The following is a 17,734-nucleotide window of genomic DNA, read 5'->3' as shown; positions in this document are numbered from 1 at the left end:
TCAAACATGTATTAATTTCACATGTGGTAATTGTAGACACCTTGGACCTCATTAACAAAAGTAAACTGAGACCAAAAGTCTAAGTGTAGACCAAAAGTCAAACTTTACTACTACTAAAGTTAGACTTTAGGTCTAGGTTTAGACCAAAAGTCAAACTTTACTACTATTAAAGTTAGACTTTTGGTCTAACTTTAGTAGTAGTAAAGTTAGACTTTTGGTCTAAGTTAGACTTTTGGTCTAAACTTAGACCAAAAGTCTAACTTTAGTAGTAGTAGGAAAGTTAGACTTTAGTTCCAAACTTAGACTTTTGGTCTAAGTTTACTTTTGTGAATCTGGCCTCTTGTCTTCATTCACCATAAGAACCTTGTCATAGTGGTTGAAAAGAAATGTTGAAGTCACAAGCTGTCAATATTACATGCTCATTGCTATATTTTGTGGGGAATTCAAGTAGTGATGTAAAAGTTAAAGATTCCTATTAGTTCAATTTCCCCAATTATGTACATAAAAATAAACGTTTTAATTCCATTGTGAATGTGATCCATAACCTTAGATCCAAAGAATTGTGTTGGTACAACTCCAGTGACAATTAAACTCAATGTTTGTCCTTAGTGCTAAACGAAGGACAGACTTCCCATTTTGGAAACAATTGTTTTTAGGCTAACATTAGCACATCCCTCCACATACACTGGTGAATATGTCCAGGTCTTTCAGGACACACAAATGAAAAAATACTAATAAAATCAGCTCCATGATAAAACAGATAAACTAGGACTATCAAAATACCTAGCTGTCTAAATCTGAGAACTGCAGACAAAGAATGCTGAATAATGCCAATACTGTCTTAGCAAGGAATCAATCAATCTTGTTTAAATTTGAGGAGAAGATTGCTGAGACCACCTTCTCTATAAAAGGTTTAAGAATAACATATGAGACCACCTGGAGAAACCCACTTGGCCCTGCATGGTCAAAGCCTGTAACTCTAGGCTCTTAAATATAAGCATTCTGGTGGAGTTCAATGAGATACTCCTATATTCAACACTGAATAGTACTTCCATTGCCTAAGGTTGAATTTCCAATACGCTGGCGTAGTCTGTCGTAATTTTATGCATTTCACATGTTATTTGTTATATGGCACTCCTGAAATTATCCCATTGAACCACATGGCGTATTTATGCCGCATTCTTTTACGGTGACTCTGTCACTCTTAGTTCAAAGCCAATCCATCCCATTTTCCTTTAAAGGAGATTGTGGGAGTAGTATCCAGGCATCCTTTCTTGGGTGGCACCAGTGATTCTTCTAAAAGCAGGAGCTGGTCTGTTCTTTGGAAGCCAACTGTGGCAGAGGTGTGCTGGATGGTGAGGCTGAGTCCACGGCACAACAAAGCCAGCGTTCACCAAAATGTAATTGAAAATGTAAAGTATGATTGTGAACAGGGGCTCAACTAGACTTAAACTTTGTGTGGGGCTAACATGTCAAACAGTGGGGCAGAGGCAGCATCATAACCATTTCCAAATGACTTGTGCACAGCTGTTATGTATCTGGGCTATTGGAGGAAAATTAGCTTTTAAACCACACTGGATATGGAACATTATTTTCAGCAAAACAGGATTTAATATAATTTTGGGTGATTTGGGGGTTTGCAATGAATTATAGCACAATTAACCGCAAATGTTTTCATTTACTACAAGTTGGGCTGGTAGATCTAGCACGATTTAGAATGTTAAGTTCTACTTTATGTGTCAATTAATGACATGACATATTTCAAACAAACTGGACAGGTTGCATCACCCTAATAGGACTTAAAAAACACACAGACCTTTAAGCAGGTATTCGAGCATTCTTCACTAATGGAAGATTTGGAAAATGAGTAGTAAAACATGCAGTTTAAGCACATTTCTTTAGTTATTGTTACATATATGTGGTATTTACCTCCACTCCTAATTTTATGATTTTGGGGGAATACAATGTTGATATAAAAACAACTCTATTGATGTCTGACAGGGGATGCCTCATGCCTATGCTCTGAAACACATAGAATTTTGAAAATGTATTAATTGATACTGATATACCTCCATTAAATAGTTTTGATTTGAAATGCTCGGTAGGCATAAAGCCTGAAACACGAGCCATATTCACAAAGATCTGCTGTAAGAGCATGCAAGAATGATTATCCATGCTATCCCCACACCACACATGGAATTTCATTATGGTTTACCACGTGTAGCAGTCACTACCCCTAGTTTACCATTTGGTACCCGTAGCTCTACCCTTGCTACCCATTGTCTCAGGAGTTGTGATGGTGGTGGCAGGATCAAAGACTAAATAGCAATCTAAAAGCCCTGTTTACTCATTTTATTTAGTTTATACTGTTTTCACTCCACCTAGACACTGGGCAGCAAAGACCTAGATGCTGCAGAGCCAGGTGTGCTGCCATTGGCTGTGAAAGGTGGCTGAAGCCACTTCAGCCACTTCTGGCATTTTAGTCGGTGAACACCCATGGCGGTGAAGAACTGACACCCAAACGTGGAACATGCCCATGAAAGCTAGCAGGAGTAAATTGTAAAATAGTAATACCTTTCATGAAAATATTTGGCAACACTGAATAAAGAGTAACAAGTCGATTTATATAGCTAGCATGGTTGGTATATTTCTATATATTCTTATCCAAGCAAAGGGAGGTTGAAAAAAGACTTTTATTTGCAGAATGATCAGTAGTTGCATGAGAAAGTAACTCTGGAAAGAAGTGTGAATGCATGAGACTGGCGTCTAACAAAAGCATGAGGCTAACTCAGAGCAACTATGAACAACTTTTGGACAAACAGGAGTAATAGTAGTGTGGAGAAAAACACTGGGTTGTAGACAAAGTAGTATCTACTCTGAGGTGGTAGCCAGGAAATTGGGCACAATAGCTACGCCATGCAAACCTAACCCACCCTCATTTTACTTTCAGAGGTATAGTACTGTCTTGTCTGCAGAGGAAGCATTTACTTCAAGACAGAAAATACCTACAAGTAGTATTACCTATTAAAAGCACTCCCCCTCTGGATAACCTCACCTTCTCTCCGCCACCTTCTTAAAACATTGTTACAGACAACATCCTCATCCTCCACCTCCCACCCCTTAGTGTTATCACCCCACACCTCAAAGACCTCCACTGGCTCTCAATTCATAAACAAGCACTCTTCATACACTTCACAAGCAAAGCCTTACACAACATTGGCCCCACATGCCTCAGGAACTGTATAAGCTTCCACAAACCTACCAGACACCTCCGCTCAACCAGAATCCGTCTCACCCCCCAACCCCCACATATGCAGAACCAGATGCGGGGATCGTGGCATCCCCTACCTCACTCCTAAGCCCTGGAACGACATGTCCCTGTACATCAAAGCTGCCTTTTCCGTTATTGAATTCCACTAGAAACTGAAGACCTGGCATCTTTATCTAGCCCGTGCCCTGACTCGGCCCTTACAGCTCCTGCTTCAGCGCTAGGATACCATCCCGGGCGCATCATCCACTATACAAATATACATAACATATTATAACATCTTAAACCCTGTTGGCCTCTGTTCTCACATCAGCCAATTTCTCCAACCAACTTTCCCTTCTGTTCCCTCTTCAGCTCCATGTAACTATTACATGGATGCTCTTGAAAGGTCTGCCTTCAGATACTCTTGGTCTGATTTACAGTTTTGCAGCCTGGTTACTCCGTCACAAACGTGTTGAATATCCTGTTCGCTGTTTTTCAAGTTTGTGACAGAGTAACCCTGTCCGCCAAGCTCTAAATCAGGACCTATGGCAGTTCCTGTGCCCAAAATGAATGTATTCAAGTCTTCACACAACTAAGAGGTGGGTAGCAATGCAGCACAACAATGTGACAGAGTTGTGGAAGCAGTGATCTGTTTATAGTTTCCTCTTGGTGCTGTTTTCAACTTTGCTGATATCTGCCCAGACGCATTTATTTTACCTCCAATATGGCGCCACTGGTCCCCTGGCCATTTTTAACCTCCAGGTAAAAGACAAAGAGGTCAAAGGCATCCTCCTGTTTCGTCTTCCCTGTCTGGGTCTGTTAGGAGCTGGAAAGGGCCAGAACATCTGTCCTTTCCAACCCTATACCATTCTCTTTAGGCCCTCCTGCTCCACCTCTCATCCACATAAATATAACTACAGCTTCCTTATACAGGGATGCTATTTCTCGGCACCTCTTGTAGACTCCCAAGATGTGCCCCTCAGGTATGTTTCACCTCTCTTCTCATGGCGGAACCCATAGACCCACAACGGTTGTGTCCGTGGTTATCATTGGGTTATACCAACTCTGCTTTTAGGTGGATTCACAGAACCATGTGCTGTGGTATCTGTGGCGTTCCTATGGGCATGTCATTTCCACTTCTGATGAGGCTCCTTACTCCCATATACAGATGGTACTGCTGACTTTCTGAGTTGCAGCATCGCCGATTCTGGATGGTTCCAACACTGCGTTCATGTGAACTTACCCAAACGTCATAATACATTTGGTACGGTAATTATGGTAGATATATGCAAACCTGTCCCTGTCTAACCAACATCTCTCCACTTTAGGCCAGTGCTTAAGGATGGGCACAGGTTTCCTGTAAGAGATCTCGACCACATCTCCGGGTCAGCTCCACTCACACCACCACCACAGTTCCCACATGCAGTCCTGCCAAGTGCCACGCATACAGCGTTAGATTAGCACTTTTCAGCGTAATAGTCCACATCACCGTACTGAAATGCAAAGTCACGCACAATAGACAAAGCGCCTGCCTCTGCTGTCAAGCCGTAGCACTGCTATGCTTACTAAAACTAACGCTGGAGTGGCAGCGAGCCATGGCATGAGCGCTGCTCCTGATAGGCTTGGGGGATGGCTGAGCTAGCTGCTAACTAGCTACTATGTATCAATTAATAGGAAGGATTCCTGCGGCTCCGCATTACATGCTGGCTGATGTCATGATGGCTACTAAGACATCAGCCGACTCAGGTTAGAGTTCCACAGTGACTTTAGTTGGTGTGGGATGTCACGTCCTGATGCTGGCTGCAGTTTTTATAGAGTTTGTGGGAGGCTGGCTAGGCTGCAGCAATGGCAGCGCTGCTCACACCACAGCACAACAGTAAATTAAAATCAAAGATGATCCCCTTGCGACCACCGGACTCAACCACACTGACCATGGCAGCAGCTGGAGCCTAGAGCACACATTTAAGCTCAGCTGATGCTGAGCCTAAGTGAGCCCCAATGCCCGGGCAGCGTGTTTGCCGAGGGAGTATTTGCAGCCAGGACTCTGGGGAGGTGGCTGACCCATAAACGAAATACTGTGGCTCGCCTTGCAAGTAAGTGAGTCTCAGACAATGCCTCTGAGTGTTAATATACAACTTTGCTTAGTCTGCGGTCCATCAGCTGTCTGCCGGTGTTAGCTACATGAAGTTCTGCCCTGGCTTACTGAGGCTGCTGGCTGTGACCTTTAATGTGTGCCTCAGCCTGAGGCTGCCTTGCCCAATCAAAGCCCAGTGTGTGCTGTCTGCCACGGCAGCTGTGACTGTCGAGTGAGTCAGTGAGTATAGTGTGTGTTGACTGATTCCTCCGCGAGTACATCTCTTCTTTTCCTTTGCCACCTTGGTTAGTTTTCACCATATATTTTACCCCGTCAGCCAGCCAACAGTGAAATGCATATCCAGGGATCTTTTAGCTCATTGCCAAAATGAGGTGTTGCTTCCTCATAAATTCCACTCCAAACACAGTGTATTAGATAGAGAACCTTTTATTAGAACCCAACCCATTAAGCCAGCAAGCTCCAACTGCCCTTCGGCGCTGCGAGCCCAATTGCTTGTGGTTTCCCTCAGAGCATGGTGTAAACACCCAACAGTGACTGTCTTTACGTGACTATGTAGTCCGCGCCTTGCCTGTTGTTGTCCAGTCAGGCGCCACCCATTCTAAGACCATGCTGGTGTCTGATTGGCCACAGAAGTGACAGGGGTCAGCTTTGGATTTCCTTACAGCGCCCACCTCCACCAGTGGTGCCTCGTGTGATCAACACGGGACCCCTGTGCTGCTTAATAATGCAGAAGAGGTGGTACTGTGGCCCCAAGCCAAGATCATGTTTTCCTCGCCCATCGGAGGAGAGTGAGTGAAAACAACTCACCTGCTGCCCTCCACGTGTTTTGGGAGTTGGGCACAGATTGCTGCCCTCTACGTGTTTTGGGAGTCGAGCACAGATAGAATGTCTGGCGCAGGTGAGCTGCCCAAGGCTCCAAAAGGCGCAGTTCCATTGGCCAACCACCGATCGTTGACTGGAGGACTGCAGTGAGCTCAGGGGCCATCGATTGGAGACCCAACTGCAGCAGCATCAAAAGCCCCTGAGAGACCCACACCTCCCAGTGTGACACAGTCCTTGTCCTCCAGCCAGCTAGACTCCAAGTAAGTTTTTTTTTTTTTAAGTGTGACCCTGGACCCCAGCTTTGTGTGTGTGTGTGTGTGTGTTTGTGTGTGCACTCGCGCGCAGTTAGCAGGTGTATCAATACCTCAGACCATCAGCACTGCTTTTGTTCGAGTGGCATCCTGCCTGGGGGCTAGCTGCAGTTTAAGACCCTAATGCTGTCATCTAAATTCAACTTGTCACTACACAGAGTGCTTAAACTATAATTAGGAGGCAGGTTTACGAGCTTCCATAATGTGTTCATCATAAGAGATATACATGCATTGTAAAAAGGTCACATATTTGATCTGTCTTAATACATAATTCACAAATAAGTATTTATACAGTACTAACAAGATTTACTACCCCAAAAAATCTTAACAGAACATGTAAAAACTGAGGAGAAAATAATCAGGTTCCAAACTTAGGCACTGCAGTCTACATGCAGCTTGTTGGTGCCAGTTCGTAACTCACTGAACGATCATTTAAGAAGTATAACTTGTGCCCTGTGGGTAACAAAAGGATCCCTCAAGCATAAGCAGTAACCAGCTGTCTACACAAAATTCAAATCAGTGACCTGCGTGTTACACACTGCGCTTGGCAGCAGGCATATTAACCCTCCATGGTATATGATGAGTCAGACTTGTGACTAGACTGAACAGAGATTTCTCTAGCAAGTGCACTGATCATCAAGTAGCTTAGTGTAAATTAAGCTTCCTTATCAAGCGGTTTACAGCAGTTTAAAGGCCGTTTTAGAGCTTCTCACTGTTCAAAGTGATAATTTCTGATATTTATCTCTTTACATGAGCTTTACTACTTTCTTTTACTCGCGAGAGTGTGTCATTCGAAGTGTCACATATTTGGCAGTAGAATGTTACTCATACTACACTGGAACCATGAACATTTCACACATTAGCAGCCTAAAAACTTGGCAGCTACGCTGAGAACTGCAGTCCCGCAGTCTGTCTCCAGTTAGTGCTCTTCCATTTCCGGTGCTTTGCATCAGTTTTAAGCAGTGGCGGCTGGTGACATTTGAAAGTGGTGGGGCGGAAAGTTATCGTGGTACTGCACTGAGGCGAGCGAGCGTAGCTTAGGTTTGGACTGGGAAAGCGTAGCGTAGGTTTGGACTGGGAAAGTGGTATGACAGTGACATTAGGCCATCTGGAAACTCGTCCTAGTACCCCCTGATGAGAAAGCATGGCTACACCACTGCTTTATACCCTACCCTTCTGGGTAAATTGCCTAACAGTATTAGGTCAATCAAGCATTTGTTTTTTCCATTAACTATAACTAGAGTTTCTACCCCAGTATGCAATAAATATGTAAGTAGTTAGATTTGGGTGGGATTTGAAGTAGATTTTATACAATTTACAACCGAGTTAGAATAATTGAGGGCTTAATAATGTTGCGGACGTTTTAGATCCTAGAAGGTAAAATAACACAAGGCTGGTTCCTTTGTGCCAATATAAAGGGTACCCTCACAAATAAAAGGCAGCCATCAGTTGGCAAAGTCAGTTAAACACTGGGGAGCAAAACGGGTTTGTCTTCGGAATGGAAGGCTGGTGGAATGGGGCACTAAGATTATTCGTTTATGTTACACTTTTATTTCCAAACAGCATTATCAAAGATGTCATATGAGTATTTCTCTCAACAGAAAACAACAAATGTGTAGATCTTACACTGACGTTTATATAGCAATGACGGACGTTTATATATATTTGATCTTCGGGTACCGACCTGCATTTATATGGGAAATTAAGTCTAGCTCTTGAAGCACGTTGGAGGAGGTGTAATCCATGAGTGCCCTGTGGAAGGAATAGGAATAGTGTGTGAATCCCTGACTCATGAGTCTGGAGGTGAAGGCAAGTCCAAGCACAGCCTTGGCCTTGAAGCGAGAGACAAGACAACCAAACACAGGCCTGCGACAGACGGTGATGTCACAGCACATTCCACGGCTTCAAAGAAATAATGGTCTATTCCTTGATCCACAGCGCCAGAAGGCTGCTGCCCATACAAATAAACACTGGTGTGCCGCAGGGAACCCCGTCTCCGCGCAGATAGGAGCGGTTCAGCTCATCCACTCAGGTCTTGGCCTTGTGCTTTTAGGCACTACAAATCCACACGCTAAGTAAACAAGCAGCTTCTTATGCACAAGTGCGCGAATTGCCACAGCTGTTGTGTGAGCCTGCGCCCTGAAGCCCTTTTACCCGTCAGTAGCTCCACTCGCATCGCTGCAGAGCAGTGAAGAAGTTTGCATCAGTGATCTGGTTTCCTGATTGCCATGGACCTGGCACGCTTCACACTGGGAAGAAGGTCTCCACAGGTACAAAACTGCAACATGTCACAACAAGCAGCGGTGCACCAGCAGGTCTCTGCAGGAGGCGCTATACACGGCGAACTCTTCATAAACAAACTCACTGGTACTTTCCAAACCAAGGCTACTTGTAATGATGAATTTGCAGTTCTTTACACACGTGAGCAGTCAGGTACCATTGGATCCTGGTGAAGGGAGCGGGTCTGCATTGTAAATATCAGGGTGGGTTGACCTCTTGGAATGTGCCCCGATGGAAAAGGCCTGTGCTGTGTCGGGTGCCGGGCTCTCTGACAACTGGGAGCAGTGAAACCTGCCTGAGTGCGCTGTCTCAAACACACATTAGAAGCAGAGTTACATGCCTGAGTGCGCTGTCACACATACACATTAGAAGCAGCGTAACCTGCCTGAGTGCGCTGCCTCAAACACACATTAGATTAGAAGCAGTGTAACCATCCTAAGCTTGCTGTCACACATACACATTAGAAGCATCATAACCTGCCTGAGTGCGTTGCCTCAAATACACGAGAAGCAGCAGCGTAACCTGCCTGAGTGCGCTGCCTCAAATACACGAGAAGCAGCATAACCTGCCTGAGCATGCGGTCTCAAATACACTAGAAGCAGCATAACCTGCCTGAGCGTGCGGTCTCAAATACTCATTCGGAGCAGTGTAACCTGCCTGAGCGCGCGGTCTCAAATACTCATTAGATGCAGTGTAACCTACCTGAGACATACACATTAGAACCAGTGTAGCTGCCTGCCTGAGACATACACATTAGAAGCATTGTAACCGTCCTGAGCTCGCTGTCACACAAACACATTAGACGCAGTGTACCATGCCTGAGCGCGCTGACAGTGATTACCGTGACCGTCCACAGCGCGTCATCTTGGGACGTTATATAGCCAGGGGAGAAGGAAAACACATTGGCTTTCAGCGCCAAAATAAAATCATCAGGCACCTTTCAGACGGCTAGTTTTATCGTGAGACTGAGAGGGGCACTCTCACGCAGTCGGGGGGGGGGGGTCGCGCACGGGGGGGGGGGAATGAATTGAAATAACAAACTTACCTTAACCTCACAGCCGGTCCGGGTCCACGCCACCTCTCAGATCTCTGCTCCCCTGGGCGCCTTCACGAACGACACTGGAGGGGCCTGCCAACCCCTCTCAGCCAATCATGGCGCTGCCAGCAGCGCCAGGATTGGCTGACGGCACAGCTTACGCTACGCCCGCCGCCTGCCCATTAGGAGACCGAGGGGCTCCTAATGGGCATGCGCAAGCCGTTGCAAACACAAGTGCGCATGACTGGGCACGGGTGAAAATTCGCTCACCTTCCCCACTCATGCGCACTTGTAATGCTGCCTGTTGCGACGTTGCCCCTGTTCTGACAATCATGTCAGTCAACATGACGCTGGACTGCCCACCCCCTTCAGACTCTGAAGGGGGTGGGCGGTCCGACGTCATGCTGACTGACATGATTGTCAGTTGGTTCTCCCTCCGGCGTCTTTGAACTTAAGTAAACTGATTCAGTTTACTTAAGTTTAGAAACGCCGAGGGAGCTACGGGTGGGGGGGCTACGCCCCAACGCCCCCAATGGATGCACCGCCACTGGTTTTAAGATCTTCTTAGAGTGTATTGTTGCACAAATGGGTGTAATATCTTATATTTATATGTATCCCTCTTCTTCATTGCTTGATATTCGTCGTGAAAAATTGTCACTCATAGTTGTTGAAATGTCACTCATAATTACGCTGAAATTATGAAATGTCATACATAGCAATCTGAAACTTTGGCAGCTATACGCATGTACCATTCTAAAAACAACACTGTACCAATCATGCACAACAAATGAAGTAGCGTCTTACTCTACCGCAGTGCTTAATTTGAGCCGATGGTTTCCGGTGCTCAGCACCGGCACTTAAATTATCAACACCTACATTTTTCATAAGCACCACTTAAGGACACATTCATTTATGGTAGACAGGGGAGATTAAGTGATTTGCCCAGAATCACAGGATGTTGAGCCACCGCCGAGACTCAAATTGGGTGCCCCAGCTCTAGAGTGACCAGAATTTTAAAGCAAAAAAACGGGACATTACAATAAAATAGAAGGACTATAATTTTACGTCAACCGAGCGCACAGAATGACAGCGCTCCTCAGTAGAGAATTACAAAACAGGCAGTAAGAACATACATAAGATGCAATTTTTAAACCCAGGAGCTTGCCTGTGAATTTAATTGCTTTCTTGGAACAACTGCTAACTATTCCTGCTTTGTCAAACATAAAAAAAAACTCCCTCCGTTTTTAGTCGACCCTCTCCAAAAACCGGGACATGAGCTAAATTTCTTGAAATCTGCCCGGACAGCTGGTGAAAAACGGAGACCGTCCTGGCAAATCCAGGACACCTGGTCACCCTACCCAGTTCCAAGGTCGACAGCTCTGACCATTATGCCACATCATCTCCCCACTTTCATGGTTAGTAGTTGGTTCTGTTTAGGAGGCGCTAATAAGAGGTGACACCCAAATCTATTACAAGATTAAAACTCATGCTGACATCTTACACCTGAACAACACCCTTACCAAGATCCAAACCTGGTTCCATTCCAATCATCTCAAACTCAACCATAACAAAACCGAAATCATTCTCTTCTCCCCCAAAAATAACCCTCTACCCGTTCAATCATGGATCCCTGACCTCAATGCACTCAATTACTCACTCACCCTGTCCAACCACGTCAAATCTCTTGGCATCACTATCGACAACACCCTAACCCTTAATGTTCACATCAAAAACTCTGCCAAAGGAGCCCTCTTCACTCTCCGTCACCTTAAGAAAATGAAACCATTCATACCCACCAATGATTTCAAACTTGTAGTTCAGTCGCTTGTTCTGTCACGTATTGATTATGGTAATGCCATCCTTAATGGAATCCCCAAGGTACACCTAGCTCCAATCAAAGCTGTGCTAAACCTTGCTGCCACACTCATCACGGACTGCAAACGCTTCGATCATATATCCCCGGCTCTCAAATTTCTTAAATGGCTCCCTATCAAAGGCAGATCTGCCTACAAAACCGCCTGCATTACTCATAAAGTCCTCCACCAAAACACTCCGCATTACCTCTCAAAGAAACTCCACACTGCGGGCTCCACTCGACCTCTGAGAAGCACCAACACCCTACTCCTAATCCCACCTCTGCATAAAAAGAAAGCTACACAATCTCGCTCCTTCTCTGGCAATGTCCCTATTATCTGGAATGCCCTCCCAAAAAACCTGCGCTGTAATCCCTCCTATTCTAGTTTCAACAAAAGACCTCAAAACCCACCTCCTCAATTATTATTGGGGTTCCTAACCTGTGTCCTACTCCTGATTTCTTATCTATCACACTATATTTGTTCAGTAATTATATACCCTGTTCTCCTGTTTCACCATTTACCTAATTACTTAAATGTATAGCTCCTGCCCGTCTATTTATCTGGTTTTGTATAATGCTCATGTTGTTTGTACTTTGTATATTTCAAATTTTTGTTGCACTACCTTTCATATGCTTTTATACCCTATGTGTCTTATACTATCCTTATCTTGTAACGCGCTCTGATACCTCTGGGTCTAGCCAGCGCTATATAAAACTTTCAAAATAAAATAAATAAAAAATAAATAAGAGGTGCGGGGGTGGGGGCTGATGCAAGCTGCCTCCTGACGAGAGCGCCGGCACTTTTTTTTTTTTTTACATATTAACCGCTGCTGTGCCATCCAAAAGTATAGTAGGGCTTTATCGGGCTAAGAAAACGCTGTAATAAATGCCACAACATTTTTTTTTTTTAAATCGCAGCATTAAGCTCTCCCGGTCCACCACTAGGTGGCAGGGTTTCTACAATTTGACAGTGGGCTTGAAGTATGACGTACGAGTTTAATCCTATACAAAACTCTAAAATAAAATACCGCCTTCTATTCTAACGTGTAAAATACAGTAGATGTAAGTCATCAATTTCTATGCAAGTTGTCATGTTTTCAATGCTGTGATATTTAATACTGTTTCTTTTGCTTTCCTGTCTTTTTAACAGATCCGGATAAGAAAGTCCTTCTCGTCTAAATATAGCCGTCCTGCTGGAGCTGCCCGAACCTAGGGCCGAAGTCTTGTTCCGGCTGCAGCGCGCGAACTGCTAACAAAAGAGTCACAAAAAGGAAGAACCACACAACCCACAGAAACTACTCTGCAAGGAGCCCTGAGCAGCCGAGGTGCAGTGAAGGACCACGTCACATTTTCTTGTAATACTTTTTTTAATTTTATTATTTATTCAGCGCGCTTTGAGTGGAAACAGTGGTGTGATTTTTCGCATCGGAGAACGGAGGACCAAGGCAACGCTGTGGCCTGAATCGTTTTCGATATAAAGTACAACACTGCCACACTGTGGCCACTGTGCGTGCAGCAGCGACTAACGCTGTTCTGACATTTTAGAAGTATTTTTTAATTAACCAAGCCCTATCGGCGCAAAGAATGCCGAAGAGATCTCAAATGGACTATATCTGAGTGACATTTTGTATTTGAGTTTGTAAACCTGTCCGTTTCTCTCGCCAGTATTGCCTCTGACTGGCTTGGAAGAAAATAACATGAAACACTTTTTGTGCGATTTGAACTACAAAACATCAACACACAATATTCCAATTGTGGAGGTAGGAGTGGGCGTGGGAATGAGGTGCAGTTTTTCGGTTCATGTGTGCACCTTCTGGGATTCGTACCACAACCATGTTGCGTATCACTGCCTTATTTTTCAGAGACACACAAGAGGTATGATGTAAGTTAATATGACCATATTTTGCCCTGTTGGCATGAGTTTAATTTCTCTAAGATGCAGTCTGTCATATTTACGTTTCCCAGAATGGCCTCTGCTCCTCATTTCATCCACCACATCTGAGGGTTTGAAATGGGATTGCAAGAAAACCGGTCTTGGAGTGTCCAGAGGTAATCTGCCCGGAAGTAATACGTCCTTTTGACACAACGTGACCCTTCACGTCAGCATTAGTGAAAACCGTGAAGGCGAAGGATGATAGCCTCTCCCTGAAAGTGGCTTCAACCACTGGATTTAGCATACACAAGTGCGAGGTCTTACACCGGAGAGTTTGGGAGATTTGACATAATGAGGTGACTGATCCGGCAGAGGTTTCTCTGCCTCAGGACCAAGATCGGTTGACGAATGTCACATTTGGATGCAGTCGTGTAGCAATGGTGCCCGGGGCCTTAAAGAACAGGGACCCCCCCCCCCTCTCCCCCCCCAGCCGAGCCGCGTAGCATCAAACAGCCATAATTTGGTTCCAGTGAGCGCTAGAGTCCATGTCGTGGTGCAGTTCAAAAAGAATGACTCCCTTCAGCTATTCTTCCCATTTTGAGAACTGGTTTGAGTAGTTTTAGGTCATTCAGAAATAGTAACATTTCAAAAAGCGGGGTAGTCTACACCTCAAGAATGCCACTATACTACCTTCTTCATACCAAGAGTTACGACGAGTGTCTTTTTCAGCTCTGAAAGCATACATTGCAGTAAAACTGTGCCAGCTTAACTTACAGGATACTGTAGACATCATCAGATATCCATATTTAATTAAAAACGTATCTCTCTTTCTCGCTTTCAAAAGTGAATGAGACCCTCCTCGAGTGAGACCTGCCGTAAAATTTGACCTGTTGTTTTTAACTGCTTAGTTTCTGCCTCTGTGTAACGCAAGCCATTATGAATTATTCATCATTTTAACCTGTATGCTGCTTTGACCTATCCTCCATTTCGATTGTGATCTGTTTTGGCCTGCCGCTCATGTTCCCCTTTCATCCATCTGGCCTGTCATCCATTTTGACAGTCCTCAGTTTTGACCAATATGCTTATTCAACCTGTCCCCTGGCTAGGCTTTCTTTTGACATGTATTTTATTCTTGCCCTTTACAGGGCTACGTTTGATCTTTTTGGAATTGTGCTCCAAAATAACATATGCTCCATTTCAGCCTGTGGTCGATTTCGACTTATCATGGATTTCGACCTGCAGTTCATTTTGGACGGTTCTCAGCGCCGGACTGGGGCAGAAATTAGGCCCAGACACCAAAATAAAAGTGTCCCCCCTCACCTCCCCCCCACTTCTGAATCAGGTAGCTAAAAAAGCTGCCCACATTTGCAAACCAGGGCAGTTTTGAACTTGTAAAGACAAGATGTATATGTGTTTAGAAAAGATGTGGGTTAATACGTGCATTTGTCCTTGCTGCTGGCAAAGTTTGTGGTGGTACCAGGCATTAACTAGCCCACCAGACCACAAAACAGACCCACACACAGCCAGAAAACTGGCCCACACAACCAGCCCTTTGTTTTGCGACCAAATGTATATTTTGGGCATGTGCTCAATTACAATTTATTCTCCGCTGTGATTTATTTCCTTTCATTCCAATATCTTCACCAGTATTACATTGATATGCGATCATGGGCAGTATGCTGACTGTAGTCTACGGCTTCACCAGAGTGAGGTTGGGAACCGGTTGATTGCTGGATGTCCATTTCATCCTTGCCACACAAAAACAATAGGAGTTCTTGTTTCGCTTAGTTGCACTGCATGCATGTGTTCTTGGCGAAATGGGGGCTTGAGAGCAGGTGAGTTGGTTGTAATTGACAGGCGCATGTATGCATCATGTGACATTAAACAGCTGAAAGGACAGCCTCTTTTGCAGATGAGGTAGAAACAGCTTGTCTCTAAACCAGTGGTGGTTGTGGTTACAAAATAAACAAGTGCCTGTCACTGTGACTGGTCTCCACTGCCAATACAGACCTGAAACTCCTTAAAGGACCCCTCAAATATTGTAAAATTTCCACTGAGCATAAGGGGGTAGTGAGAATTGTGAGTTTCAGACTGTCTTGCTGAAAGACTGACCGAGTTAGCCATCAACCAACTCTGCGAGGACCTGTATTGTCCTAATGAACTGGCTTGAGCACAATTCATGTTACCACTGTGAGCTGCGGTGAGAGGGGCAGTGACGTGGTTTGCAGAGGTCTTCACCACAGCATTCACCAGAAGTGACTGGTGAAAGAAAAATAAACCACTAAATGATGGTATATATGGAGGCTGAGCATTTGCATGTCCTAGTGAGGTGCTTGGTAAAATTCTTAGATGCATTTACTGATTGTAGTGTGTAGCCGAAGTGTGTTGTTAGCCTTCTGTCAGGTAAGGTCAAACCTTTGCACAGGCTCTTTGTTAGGAACTGAGAAGTCTTGCTTGCCAAATACTTTGCACTAATTAAGGATTGGTGCAGGGAATGATGTTCTGCAATCAGCAGAGGATATCTCATGATGGTACAACAGACCGGGGTTCAGCAAAGGGCAACCGCACAGGTCATGTTCACCTCACATGCAACCCTGTGCTGAAAGCTAGTGCCAAAGGCCACACCCGATCCAAATTTGTGATATTTGTAGTCAAACATGGTGTAAATTCAGGATCATTTATCTATGATACTTTGCTGAGGAAAGGCTGGGAATAATGCACTCTTAGTTTAGCATGTACCAGATTGTGTTTTTGCTACTGTTTCCAAAATGGTTTTGTTTAGCTTCAGTTATTTTGCTAGTTTCAATTGACCGTCTACCTACTTCACCCCAGAGTAGGCAGAATGACTAGACACATATTGCTCTACTGACCAATCAACACCTTCATGTCACCATTACAATATCAGTCAACAATTTTCCTCCTATCACACTGGATGCTCCTCCCTGTCCTTATGTTAATCTATCTATTGTATAATGCCTACACAACTTACATGATAGGGAAACATTGGATTAGTAGTGTTTGTGAAGTTGCCACCGGTTTGTATATTTCACAGACACAAATGACCATATCGGTATCTGTGAAACTTGGTGTCACTCATTGCCTGACACTAGATTAAACAGAAATAGGGCTGCATTATTCAGAGAAATTCAGAAGAACCAAGCGAATCTGTGAACACTGTTCCCTGTTTATCCGTATTTTCTCATCTCCCTCTTTTTGTCTAACTTCAAATAGAATGTTAACAACTGCAAGTAGGAAATTGACTACTACCAACACAATGTTGGAAACTACCAATGGGATGTTGCCAACTGCAACTAGAATACTGGTGACTGTCTGCCTAATGTTGCCACTGTGAGTAGGATGTTGGAAGCTGTCATGAGAGTTATTAGCAACTACCACTTTAATATGGGTAGCTGTCTTAATCACTAATTTGTGTAGACAGCAGCTGCATGTAGGGTGCTAGCTAGTTCCTTTAAAATGGTGCCAGAGGAATCTAGAAAGGTGGCAGCTGTAGATAGTATGCAAGAGGTGGCAATGGTGATTGTAGAATGCCACTATCAGAATTTTGACAGCCACAATTGGTGGTTCATGGCAGCTACTTTTCTACAGTGCCTTACCGAACCGGTGTGGGTTTGTGTTAAGTAGATAATGTAGGTAGCTACATTAAAGCCTGCCAACATGATTTTCCTTTTGTTCTAGTGGGGCTTGGAGATTGGGAATTGAAACTTGATTATTCCTGCCTTGTCGTAAAGTAAAATCTTCCTGCATGGTCATATTGCCTTATTTATTCACTCACCCCACTTTTTAATGTGCCAATTTCAGTACAGCAAACGTTTACCATCTTCTGCTTTATTTTGTACAGTGGTTAACCTAAACCTATGATTTTTTGGGTAAAACGAATAGGCGTTGGGTTCCCCAACTATAGATCACAAACAATCTCTTGTGTGTCAGCAAAACTGCTCAAATGTTTAATTAAACTGTTTTTGACATAAAACAAATTTGTTTGACTCATTGCTTTGTGTTGTGTGATTAATCAGGGACTTCTTTCCTGTGATCTTCTTTGAACACTACACAAATGCATCAACCCAAAAGAAGACAAAAAAGATAACATCCATTGCAACTTAAAGTGAAAGAAAACTTCAATAAAATCAATGGCACCAAAGCCATCCCTGATGTTGTTTTGCTTGATGTCACCTCATCGTGAGAGGAGAATAG

At 44.2% G+C, this 17,734-nt stretch overlaps 1 protein-coding gene across 1 annotated transcript in view; it reads left to right on the top strand.

Moving 5' to 3' along the window:
* The window catches only part of NKAIN1 (sodium/potassium transporting ATPase interacting 1), a 485,391-nt gene extending 467,874 nt beyond the window's left edge, over positions 1-17,517 (top strand). The window contains exon 7 of the mRNA XM_085645652.1: positions 12,800-17,517. Within this exon, the coding sequence (XP_085501778.1) occupies positions 12,800-12,809 (10 nt within the window). The 3' untranslated portion in view covers positions 12,810-17,517. The remainder of the gene's footprint in view (positions 1-12,799) is intronic.
* Positions 17,518-17,734: the final 217 nt, after the last annotated feature.

The sequence above is a fragment of the Triturus cristatus genome, chromosome 3_1 (genome assembly GCF_964204655.1).
Source record: "Triturus cristatus chromosome 3_1, aTriCri1.1, whole genome shotgun sequence".
Classification (NCBI taxonomy): Eukaryota; Metazoa; Chordata; class Amphibia; order Caudata; family Salamandridae; genus Triturus; species Triturus cristatus.
This window is presented reverse-complemented; position numbering and strand designations above follow the sequence as displayed.